The 11,771-nt window shown below is 36.9% G+C and overlaps 4 protein-coding genes across 5 annotated transcripts; 2 read left to right on the top strand and 2 right to left on the bottom strand.

Moving 5' to 3' along the window:
- Window positions 1-352: 352 nt before the first annotated feature.
- Window positions 353-2,738, top strand: LOC108321816 (tRNA (guanine-N(7)-)-methyltransferase). The gene is made up of 2 exons (XM_017553683.2): window positions 353-481; window positions 1,578-2,738. The coding sequence occupies exon 2, from the start codon at window positions 1,593-1,595 to the stop codon at window positions 2,358-2,360; it is 768 nt and encodes a 255-aa protein (XP_017409172.2). The 5' UTR covers window positions 353-481; window positions 1,578-1,592; the 3' UTR covers window positions 2,361-2,738.
- Window positions 2,739-3,234: 496 nt separating this feature from the next.
- LOC108321801 (pentatricopeptide repeat-containing protein At2g20540) lies at window positions 3,235-4,875 on the bottom strand. The gene has a single exon (XM_017553660.1). The coding sequence runs from the start codon at window positions 4,873-4,875 to the stop codon at window positions 3,235-3,237; it is 1,641 nt and encodes a 546-aa protein (XP_017409149.1).
- Window positions 4,725-7,276, top strand: LOC108321773 (putative pentatricopeptide repeat-containing protein At3g15130). Its single transcript, XM_017553624.2, has one exon. It carries the CDS (start codon window positions 4,878-4,880, stop codon window positions 6,933-6,935), a length of 2,058 nt encoding a protein of 685 aa, XP_017409113.1. The 5' UTR covers window positions 4,725-4,877; the 3' UTR covers window positions 6,936-7,276.
- An 840-nt stretch (window positions 7,277-8,116) lies between these two features.
- On the bottom strand, window positions 8,117-11,546 carry LOC108321800 (serine/threonine-protein kinase AFC3). Of its 2 annotated transcripts, XM_017553659.2 has the most exons (12): window positions 11,316-11,546; window positions 11,102-11,228; window positions 10,868-10,894; window positions 10,626-10,779; window positions 10,471-10,519; window positions 9,955-10,069; window positions 9,693-9,784; window positions 9,460-9,607; window positions 8,919-8,983; window positions 8,732-8,829; window positions 8,522-8,627; window positions 8,117-8,425 (listed from the first exon to the last, which is right to left on the bottom strand). In XM_017553659.2, the coding sequence occupies exons 1-12, from the start codon at window positions 11,382-11,384 to the stop codon at window positions 8,288-8,290; spliced, it is 1,188 nt and encodes a 395-aa protein (XP_017409148.2). In that variant the 5' UTR covers window positions 11,385-11,546; the 3' UTR covers window positions 8,117-8,287. The 2 variants fall into 2 exon arrangements, with proteins under 2 accessions (XP_017409148.2, XP_052732813.1); XM_052876853.1 differs by lacking the exons at window positions 9,955-10,069; window positions 11,316-11,546 and having other exon boundaries at window positions 10,626-10,894; window positions 11,102-11,223.
- Between the last annotated feature and the right edge of the window lie 225 nt (window positions 11,547-11,771).

Genomic DNA, 11,771 nt, shown 5'->3' with positions numbered 1-11,771 from the left:
ATATATTATTATTTAAATAATAATCAAAATACTTTTAAAATTTTTTATTAAAACGGATGTGGCAATCCGTTAACGGATCTCGCCACATCCGTTGAAGATTATTATTTTTTTTTATATAAAAACAAAAAATTAAAATATAAAATATGTGAATAGACGGATGTCAACATCCGTTGAAGGTGAAACGGATGTTGACATCCGTTTTAGAGAAGGTTAAAATTGGTATGGGGTGGTGTAAGGAGCATTCGGAGGTGGTGGAGGGAGTAACTGCCATTATTTTATTCTATTTTGGGCTTGTTTTTAGCAGGCTTGAGCCCAATGAGAACGGTCCATATTGTAACGAGCGTAAACATAGTTCCCTCCATTTCGATTTCTTTTTCGTTTGGTTGCTACTAAAACCGCTACTTGCAGAGGCTCAGCAAAATCACTGCGTTCAGATTCAGTTTCGAAGAATTTGAAAGTTTTCTCCTGAAATATCTATTAGGTAATCTTATTAATCCCGAACTTGTTTTTTTTTTTGTTTCTTTTGATGATTTTTATGTTTATGAGATTGTGAATTGTTCTCTGTAGCCAATCAGTTACGGTTTTTTTTTCTTCGTCTTTCAAGTTTAACATAGGTTGGAGTTGGTGTTTGATTTGCGAATCTTGTATGCATTGTTTTGTCTCTGGAATGTCATTCAAATTGGTTTGCACGCTAGGTGTTCACCATAATACCTAAACCACAAATTTCTGTGGTTTCCCAAACACTGTCGTTTAGTTTTTATATATTTAAAAAATCAACAACATTGTATTCATGTTGTGTGAATGATTTGCTACCCTGTGGGTGGGAAATATAAAAATACATTTAGATTATTCGAAGTTTGTTGATGCAGTTATCCAAATTCTTTTTTTACTGATAATCAAATAATAATAACATGGGATTTGGGAATATCATTTGAACCAACCCATGGTTTCTTTGTAAGTTCGGGAGTTAAGGAATGTTGACCATCTACATCTATCTGTTCGTGGTAAATTTGTTGTCTTAATTATCACTGTTCAAGCCTCCTCAAAGCAAGTTTACATGTTACTGCATTCTTTCTGGAAAACAATGTTGTGTTCATGTTCTAGTCGGAATTCTGACATCTCTTATCAATTCTTATTCAGTCCACACTTCAATTGGAAATTAACTTGTAATAATGGGGATATTCCTTCCGTGGCCAATATGATTTCAACTTTTGATAGAAATTGCACCGAGAGGGGATCCGTGTTTCTTTCTTCTTTTTTTCTGTAGTTGCCTTCTTGATTGCTAATGAGATAATAAGTTTAGTTGGCAACTTGTTACCAAGTTTCGTTCTTGCCACTGAAATTATCCAACAAACCTTGCTGTGAATCTGATAATATTTAAAAGGACAAATTATAAATGAAGATAATGAAACATGTGGCACACTTCAAGGTTTACAGGTTTCTCAGTTTAGTAGGTTGGGCGAAATTAGTTTCTTGATTTTACTCTTCAATCTTGATATTAAGAGCTTTACAAGTAGATTACCACTCATCAGCATATCTTCTTTATTCCGAAGATTCTGACTTTTAGCATGCTGCAGTTTGAATAAATAGACATGTCCAAGAACGAAGTAAATCCAACTATCAGCAAGTCAACTGGATTGCCTCGAAAGCGCTTCTATCGTGCACGAGCACACAGCAATCCACTGAGTGACTCTCACTTCCCTGTGTCAATATCACCCAGCCATGTTGATTATTCCCTCCATTACCCTCAGCTCTTTCCCTCGGCTGGTCAAGCTGATAGTTCCAAAAGGATTCAATTTGCTGATGTTGGTTGTGGTTTTGGAGGGCTGCTCATAAGCCTTTCAACTCTGTTCCCAGAAACATTGATGATTGGAATGGAACTTAGGGATAAAGTTACTGAGTATGTCAAGGAACGAATTTCATCTTTAAGGGTAGCAAATCCAGGTCAATACCAAAACGTTTCTGTGGTGCGAACTAACTCCATGAAATACATTCCCAATTACTTTGGGAAAGGACAGCTCTCAAAGATGTTTTTCTTGTTTCCTGATCCTCATTTTAAAGAGAAGAATCATCGCCGCAGAGTTATAAGTCCGTTCTTGCTAGATGAGTATGCTTATGTTCTTGAGGTTGGTGGAATTATATATACAATAACCGATGTAGAAGAGCTCGGAGACTGGATGAAGTCTTGTCTGGAGAATCATCCTATGTTCGAAGCCCTGACTAAGAAAGAACTTGAGGCAGATCCAGTTGTTAAGCTCTTGAACTCTGCAACTGAAGAAGGCCAAAAGGTAGCTAGAAATGGGGGACAAACTTTCCAGGCTGTATTCAGACGTATTGTGCCATCCGATCAAACATCCTAAACTTCTGCTGCCTAACCTAGTGTGCTGCTATTGGAAGTGAAAAAAAAGCTTGCAACATGATTGAAATTGCTGCGTTAGTGGTATAAAGTGGGCTTCACAAGGATCACATGGCCTTTACCATCTTTTATACGAATGTGTCTGCGTATTTTCATTTTTATTTAACTGAACTTATGCGATATTAAACAGGAGTGTTGTAGTTCGTGACTGAACCATTTGATTTTGTCACAGTGACAGTTTTGGTTCGTTCAAATTTGCCACCAATATGGGTCATCCCTTCTGCAAATTGAACGCCTTCTGAAATTCTCGGGTAAATTAAATTCGATTTGGGTGTGTTATCTTACTAAATTGGAACAAAAATACAAATATCAAATTAAATTATTTTATGATTAAATATGTTGAGTTATTCTAAAATTGGGAAATTTTAATTTGGGTAAAACATTTATCCTTTTTTTTCTTCAAAATTGAATATCTGTAGTATTATATAACCTTAATTAATTATGTGTTGAACAAAAAAGTTTCAAAAAATATATCTGTAAAAGCTTTTTATTGTTACTTTGGTAAAATATAATTTTTTTTAACTATATTATTTTAAAAACTCTAATATATGTATCTCTAAGATGAAAACTATTAAAAAGGTTACTTTGCCAAACACATGAAATAATTTTATTAAAATTTCATGTAATATTTTTCTTTGCAATCTGGATAAAAATCTAACACAAACATGTTTAATCTAAAAAAGTTTCAAAATTTTATAAAATAGATATAACTAATCTATTATTATAAAACAAATATTAGGACTCGAAACACTAATATAATATTTTCGAGGAATGAAAATCAATGACAAGTATTTTAAGAGAACTGAATAAATAATTTATTATAGAAATTGATTAAAAAGTGGTAATTTTCTGTAAAGTTGGCCTTGGCCTGCATCTTCTTCCACAAACTCCATGAAGTCACTGGCTGTAGTTTGGTGTAAAGTCAGCCCTTCTAGGATCGTGAAAACATCTTGTGAAAAGGGCTTTGTATCGTCACCGGATACAAATTCCTGAACTATATTATTAACCTCAATCAAGCTACTCCCCGGTGTTTTCTTTATCCTCTTGCTTCTGATGAGTTTCCTAACATTTGAAACACCTTCCCACTTCCCAAGTTCTGCATATATGTTAGCAAGCAACACATAGTTTCCAGACTCTTCAGGCTCAAGCTCCAAAAGCTGTTCCATGGCAACAACAGCAATCTCAAGATTGCGATGAATCCTGCAAGAGCTCAACAAAGTGTTCCATATCCTGGAGTCTGGTTGCATTGGCATCTTCATTATTGTGTCAAGAGCCTCATGAAGCCGTCCCCAGCGTCCTAGAAGATCAACTAGGCAACCATAGTGCTCAATCTCTGGCTCTAAATGGTGATCCACCCTCATAACATCAAAATATCTCAACCCCTCCTTCCACAGCCCTGCATGAACACAAGCTGACAAAACACCAACAAATGTTACCCCATTAGGAGCCACTCCTGCATTCTGCATATCTTCAAAAACTCGAATTGCTTCATACCCTTTTCCATGATTCGCCAGTCCCCCAATCATGGTACTCCAACAAATCACATCCTTCCCAACCATCTGATAAAACAACTCCAAAGCTTCATCAATGCAGCCACATTTAGCATACATTTCAATCAGTGCATTGCACACCGCAGTCTTCTTCAAAAACCCACTTTTCTCCGAGTATTTGTGAATCCACTTCCCAACTTCAAGAGCCCCAAGCTGTGCACACGCCGGCAGAACAGATATAACACTTATCTCATCAGGCTCAATACCCACCACTTGCATCCCGCGAAAAATCTCTAACGCATCCACAGAACACCCTGCTTTGGTATACCCATTAATCATAGTCGTCCAAGACACGATTGTCCTACAAGGCATTTCATTAAACGCTTCCCTCGCACTCTTCATCTGCCCCAGCCTCGCGTGCCCCGAGATTAAACTATTCCACGAAACTGCGTCTCTCTCAGTCATTTCCTCAAACACTTGGTATGCACCTTTCAAATCGCCAGACTTCGTGTACATATCAATCAGCGCGTTATCTGTTATTGCGTGCGACTTGGGTCCAAACTTGCACACTTGCGCGTGAACTTGCTGCCCGAGACGACGACACGGAATGCCTGCACACGACTTTATCACAAAAGGGATCGTGAATTTGTCTGGCAGTGCTGATTTCGTTGCATGTCTCAGCATTTCTTTGAAAACATAAATTGCTAGAGAATATTTGTGATTATGAGTGCAGGTTCTGATTATTGCGTTGTAAGAGAACACGTTTGGGTCCTCTAGGTTTTGGAATATCAAGGTCGCGTAATCCACGTGACCCAAGTTGTCGCACAGATCCAACATTTTGGTGGCCAAAAAGTTGCTCTGTGACAGTGATAACTTCACGATGTGAGCGTGAAGCTTCTTCAGTTCCGCGATTTTCGAGCAGGTTCTCAGGGTTGCGACAAAACGGTTTTCTAATTCTCTTACTCCCATCGATGAGCGAGGGTCGACTATTGAGTAAGATTCTGAACAAGTGTTCGAAGCGTCGTTTGCTTGGTCAGGGAAAGCAAGCACATGGGGTTGTGGAGAAACTAGGGTTTAGACTTGATCTGGTTTTGAACAATGATCTTATAGATATGTACTCAAAATGTGGTACCATGGATTTGGCTTGTTCGGTGTTTGTTCGAATGTCTCAGAGAAATGTAGTGTCTTGGACGGCTTTAATGTGTGGATATCTGCAAAATGGTGATGCCAGAGCCTCTTTGCTTTTGTTTTCTAAAATGGGTCGTTCAGATGTTAGGCCAAATGAATTCACACTATCCACGAGTCTTAAAGCATCTGGGATTTTGGGAATCGCTCAGAATGGGATGCAGATACATGGCTTTTGTGCAAAATCTAATTTTGATTGGGTACCTGTTGTGGGCAATTCTACGATGGACATGTATTCCAAGTGTGGGATGGTTAGGGAGGCAGCGCAAGTGTTCAACACTCTGACAGAGAGAAATGTTATAAGTTGGAATGTAATGATTGCTGGGTACTGCAACGATGGCAATGGTGGAGAGGCTTTGAGTCTATTTCGGGAAATGCAAGTGAATGGGGAAGTTCCAGATGGATATACATATTCAAGCTCGTTGAAGGCGTGTAATTGTGCTGGTGCAGTGGGAGAAGGAATGCAAATCCATGCTGCGTTAATCAGACATGGATTTCCTTACTTGGCTGAATCAGCTGTTGCAGGTGCTTTGGTTGATCTGTATGTTAAATGCAGGCGCATGGCTGAAGCTAGGAGGGTGTTCCATCGAAGTGAAGAGAAGAGTGTGATGTCTTGGAGCACACTAATTCTTGGTTATGCACAAGAAGATAATTTGGCAGAAGCAATGGACTTGTTTAGGGAGTTGAGAGAGAGCAGACATAGAATGGATGGATTTGTACTCTCGAGTCTCATAGGAGTATTTGCTGATTTTGCTCTTGCAGAGCAAGGGAAGCAAATGCATGGTTATGCCATAAAAGTGCCGTATGGTTTATTGGAAATGTCTGTGGCTAATTCAGTGCTGGATATGTACATGAAATGCGGACTAATAGATGAGGCAGATGCACTTTTCAGAGAGATGCTAGCAAGAAATGTGGTTTCATGGACCGTTATGATCACTGGTTATGGGAAACACGGTATTGGGAACAAGGCAATTGAACTGTTTAACCAAATGCAAGTGAACGGAATAGAACCTGATAGTGTGACTTACTTAGCTGTTCTCACAGCTTGCAGCCATTCTGGACTCATCAAAGAAGGTAAAAAATACTTCTCTAGTTTATGTAACAACCAGCAAATCAAACCTCAAGTAGAGCATTATGCTTGCATGGTTGATCTCCTTGGACGAGGTGGACTCTTAAAGGATGCAAAGGATCTCATTGAGAAAATGCCCCTAAAGCCAAATGTGGGCATATGGCAAACACTTCTTAGTGCTTGTAGAATGCATGCAGATGTGGAAATGGGGAAACAAGTGGGAGAAATACTTATGAGATTGGATGGTAATCATCCAGCCAACTATGTCATTTTTTCAAACATGTATGCTGCTGGAGGGTATTGGAAAGAGAGTGAGAAACTTAGAGAAACCGCGAAGAGAAAGGGATTGAAGAAAGAAGCAGGACGCAGTTGGGTGGAGATAGACAAGGAAATTCATATTTTTTATAATGGAGATGGCATGCATCCACTCATAGGGGAAATTCATGAAGTATTGAAAGAAGTGGAGAAGAGGGTAAAGGATGAAATGGGGTATGTTCATGGTGTAAATTTTTCCTTGCATGATGTTGAAGAGGAGTCAAAAGTAGAAAGTTTGAGGGTTCATAGCGAGAAATTGGCTATTGGGTTGGTTTTGGTTAGACGGGGACTGAAAGTAGAAAGGGTGATTAGGATTTTCAAGAACTTGAGGGTTTGTGGGGATTGTCATGCATTCATCAAGGGTTTGTCAAAGGTTTTGAAGATTGTTTTTGTGGTGAGAGATGCAAATAGGTTTCACAGATTTGAGAACGGCTTCTGTTCATGTGGAGATTACTGGTGAAATGATACAAGAATTATAACCAAATTGAATCAACTTCTGGCTCTCGCCCTATTGGCATATATTGCAGCAAACTGAAGTTCTTGCACTTCTATTCCCTAAAATGGAAACATAAAACAGAATAAAAATACAATCAGATGATTTCTTGAACTTTTAAAAATAATAAAATAATAGTAGACGCAAAAATTACGGTCATCTTCACTGATAGAAAATATGTCGATGAAATAAGTAGGGATGAAAATTTAATTTCTTCTGAAAATTAATTTGGAATTGTTACATCATTGAAAAATATTGATAGTGTAATTTGGATCAATCTAGTCTGAATTCTATGTTGAATAAGTCAATAATGCCACCATCCTTCAATTGTCACTGTTATGTCCAATTACAAGTGACTATTAGAAAGAAGGGGAGTTACTTACTACCCTTATTATATTGAGTAGTTACATAAGGTTAATGAGTTATATATAAACGACTAAGTAGAGGAAAGGGAGGTTCGTTCATATTGTGTCGTTTGTAAATTCAACATGAAATGTGTGAAAGGCGAGATTATAAAGGAATTTTGTAAGGGAGTCATCTCTTATTTTATGTTCTTTTACCATAAGAAATTTTTTTATTTTGTAATTTAGCTTCGTACTTTACCATCAAATTTCATTTTCTTTATTCTGTAATTGAGATTCCTAAAAGTATGGTTGGCCTTTCTTTTGTTTATTTTCTAGTTTTGAATATGATAGAGGGATGAAAACGGATAGAAATCATATTACAAACACTTGTTTAAATAAATAATAATAATAATAATAATACTAAAACAAAATCTTCTTTTTATAGTTATGAATAAAAATTATCTACATTTAGAAAAATCATACAAATTATAAAATTTAAGGTTAAAATCTTTAAAACCAAATCATCACTCGAAATCTGAATGTGACAGATTTGTCGTCCAATCAAAACAAACACTCGTTATTTCGATACTGAATTCATTCCCTTCCCGGAAGGCTTTGGCCTGCTCATTTTCGCATACTTCAACGCACAACAAATTTGCGTTACCCACCTGATTAGGTTTATACTTAAGCTGAGGTGGGTTTATACTTATGCTGGTAGAGTTTTCACACTGCACATAAAGTGGGTTTGAAAATTTAAAAAAAAAAAAACAATTAAGATTTAATCCTAATTTTAAAATATGACGGTGAAAACAAAGAAGGATAAAATTAAAGTACATTTTAACCACGATTGAACCATTGCTATAACTAATAAATAAATAAGATACATTCAAAGTTATAGCCTGTGCAACTGACAATCTCTACCATGGAAGTCATTCCCAAACATGCTTCTCAAGTTGGATTCCTAATATGCTTTTCTCAGGTTGGATTCCTAAAGAAGGGATGATCGAGCGCTTGAAGAGCGGTTAACCGTTTGGTTGGGTCATATGACAATAACCCATGTAACAAGTCAGTTAAAGAGGACCTTGAAGAGTCCACACTTCGAGATACAATATCCTACATTAAGAATAATTATAGGTCATTACAACCAACTAATTAATTGAAGATTCAACCCGGAATCTGATAAGGCAGGCAGTAGAAAACATAACAAACCTTCAGATGACCAAGCTTCTTTACTGCATTGATGCTCTCTCTGGAAATAGCTCCTTCAGGCCATCTTAGTCTTGATCCACGCTTGAAATACTTTTCTGCGCCCTTACTACGTATTGAAGTCGTTATGTGTAAATGGTTCCGCCTTTTGTTTTCACAGACATTCACGGAAAGGGAAATTTAAGAAAAAAAATCTATAAATTCGCAACTTACTTGGACCTTCGAATCATGGGCTCTGGAATAGGTCCCAAAACTCTTTCCATCATTGCCAGATGCTCCAAGTTTTCATGAGTCTGAAACAACGCCTCACCCTGACAAAAGTTCCACACATTTAGACCCTGAGACTAGTTGTTCCAGATACAAGTCACACCTAATATATATTGATAGATGGAAAACAAACCGTGCATAGTTCAATAAGAATACATCCAACACTCCACAGATCACATGGATATGACCAGCCTAGACCTGCAATTATAATTAAAGATGCCAGTGAGAATACATTAACAAGAACACATTATATGCTACAGTTTCCGGCAGTCTAATTTTATTTGGTCAGACAATACTCAATCATGTGAATAACCCATATAGCAGTCTCTGATGACCTCATTACATCAGATCACGACTAGATTTGGCCCTCCAGATTTTTTTATCATACCTCACACCATCTACCTCAGAAAAGATCCAAACAAGCAGTCCACTTAAGGACAAGGTAGAAAATTATCCAATGTACACGTGAAACAAGGGGTACCAAAAGTTAGTGCAAGACAATACATCATAAAGCATGCAAAATAATGAGAGAAACACTGTAAAAGTATTTTACTACAGTGCAGAGGATTTGCCAGCCAATACGGTGAACAAAAAGTTCAGGATAATATAAAGTTACAAACAATGTTTCCCCTGGAAGTTTGAAAACGTACAAATTGACAACATTTCAACATTACCTAGAATAATCTCAGGGGCTCTGTAATGCCTTGTAGAAACAATGGAGCTATGATTCTGATTATCATATGCAGTACTACCAAAATCAATCAGCTTAATAGCACTAGACTTGGGCAAGCACCTGAACTGCGTTTCATCTGAGGAAACTCTCTGTACCAATCCAATTATTTTCCTTAAATATATTATAACTGAGTCTACAAACATTATTAAGTTTCCATCCAAAAATGTCAAATACCTTATAGCTAGGTAGCTTTACATATTCAGAAGAAACCAGAAGAATATTTTCTGGCTTCAGATCAGTGTGGATTAGGCGTAGTTCATGCATATCTGAATATGATAAAGAATAAGAAAAAGTTAAAGTAAGCCGACACAACTAAGATACACTGTATCCCTGGAAAAAGAAAGCAGGCCAAGGGAAGCCATGGTTTGATAAGTAAGCAAGAGACTTAGGAATGAAACAAGAGAAATAAACTGAAGGCCAAGAATAATCCACAGACATGCTACAGATTCCAAAAGCTGTCGTCCAAATTCCCGAACAAGATCCACAGGGAATGGGCAGTATTTATTTCTCTTTAGAAAATCAAATAAGCTTGGTCCAAGCTTCTCAAAGACCTGATAACACCATTAAAATGCATTGAAAGGAATGTTTCTGCTCAGTTATCAAATCCATGAATAAAGCCCACACGGACATAAATGAAAACACTATAGGTGAAGAACTTAACATTCATTCATTTGCAAGATGAATGAGGATCAATCACTTATCCTTCCCAAAGAACAAGAAGACCAGAGAACAAAGAGGCATGCACATAGCACTAGAGAAAAAAAAACTAAATCCAGATTAATTTAAAATTTCAAGCATTCCATCCATTCTCAAAAAATTAACCCCTCCTCATCCCCACCTCTTAAAAGTAATAAAGCATCTCCTACTCCATCAATTTTCTCAAAATAAACTTTTTGAATGTAGTAAATCAAGGAAATGAAATTTTTAAAAGAAATACAATAAGCATACTTACAATGCATATGTGATTTCTGTAATCAAACCAATTTCGGATCTGCACACATCTGCAAATAGTATACAGAATGAAATAAATACTAATCATCCCCTGTTAGGATAAGCAATGAGCAATAAACAAATTCTAGTATCCAGTTTACTCCTTAGGATTCATACCGTGAGTTTCCTCTATCGTTCTTTGCTAGATGTTGAAGCACGTCAACCTCGAGCATGGCTGCATCTCGATATTTCCGTATGCTTCTAACCACCTTGACAGCCACATATTCTCTACTTTGGCGGTCCCAACATTCCAATACCCGACCAAATGTGCCTACAGCACTAGCAACATGCTGAATGACACAAGCACAGTGACAAAAAAATTAAAATCTTTTGTATTGAGAGGACACTTGACCGCTAACCTTCACCCATCTTGCCGAGGATTTTATCTGTTTAAAAATGAAAAAAAAATATATTAGCACAAAAAGAAAACCCACCAGTATTGCATTAGTTATGACAAAATCCAACAGATTAATATTTGCTTTTTTTTACAAGATAAATAAAATTAAAATTTTAACCTGAATTAATCTGATTTTTCAAATTCATCTAAATAGGACAATTAAATTACTAGAAATCCTTAGCACTAAAAGAATTACATCTAGGAGTGAGATTTTCGCCAAGATTGAAGACATAATGTCCTTCGCGATCGTCGTCCCTTCTTGGAGGTGAAGCGTGCTTTCTTTCAATTCCTTCGTCACCAGGTACCGGCAGAGCCAGTTGAGGCTACATTGAACAATGTAAGAGCTGAGCATATACACTTGAATACGAAACCCTAATCCAACCCGAATTGGGAAATTGAAAGAACCCTACCTCGGGCACTGTGGGAGGGGCTACGTCCCATGCGAGACGAGGGCGTTTCCGCGTACGTTCCCTTTCCATGTGATTATTTTCGAAGGAACGAATTAATAATCGAACATATCTGCGAACAAAAAAGATTAAATCTCTATGATTTAAACTCTAAATCGCTGCTGTGGAAAGGGGAAGAAAATGCAGTTGCACAGAGGAAATCCCCGTTCAGCTAGATTGCAAAACTAATAGGCCTTAGGGTTCAGTTTTTTCTTTTTTTTCTTTATAAATTGAGTTGCGCCAGAGTTAAACGACAGCGTTTACCTTCGTTTTCAAATTAATAATATAATTGCCGTAATAATATAAATAATTAAAATTCTAAAGTAGATAAATTTTAAAATAATATCGTATTATTATAATAATTCATATACTTTTTCTAAAATTTTAAAATTATTTTGTTGGCACTATTGAAAATAAAAT

This window comes from Vigna angularis, chromosome 4, assembly GCF_016808095.1.
Source record: "Vigna angularis cultivar LongXiaoDou No.4 chromosome 4, ASM1680809v1, whole genome shotgun sequence".
Lineage (NCBI taxonomy): Eukaryota > Viridiplantae > Streptophyta > Magnoliopsida > Fabales > Fabaceae > Vigna > Vigna angularis.
Note: the sequence above shows the minus strand (reverse complement) of the source record. Positions and strands in the feature narration are given on the sequence as shown.

Bases quoted from the DNA above. Each gene is read 5' to 3' on its own strand.
- LOC108321801 (XM_017553660.1), bottom strand. From the start codon at position 4,875: ATGGGAGTAAGAGAATTAGAAAACCGTTTTGTCGCAACCCTGAGAACC.
- LOC108321773 (XM_017553624.2), top strand. From the start codon at position 4,878: ATGAGCGAGGGTCGACTATTGAGTAAGATTCTGAACAAGTGTTCGAAG.
- LOC108321800 (XM_017553659.2), bottom strand. From the start codon at position 11,384: ATGGAAAGGGAACGTACGCGGAAACGCCCTCGTCTCGCATGGGACGTA. The intron at 11,229-11,315 runs GTAGGGTTCTTT...TGTTCAATGTAG, and splicing joins CCCCTCCCACAGTGCCCGAG to CCTCAACTGGCTCTGCCGGT. The intron at 9,608-9,692 runs GTATTTGACATT...GGATTGGTACAG, and splicing joins TAAAGCTACCTAGCTATAAG to AGAGTTTCCTCAGATGAAAC.
- LOC108321816 (XM_017553683.2), top strand. From the start codon at position 1,593: ATGTCCAAGAACGAAGTAAATCCAACTATCAGCAAGTCAACTGGATTG.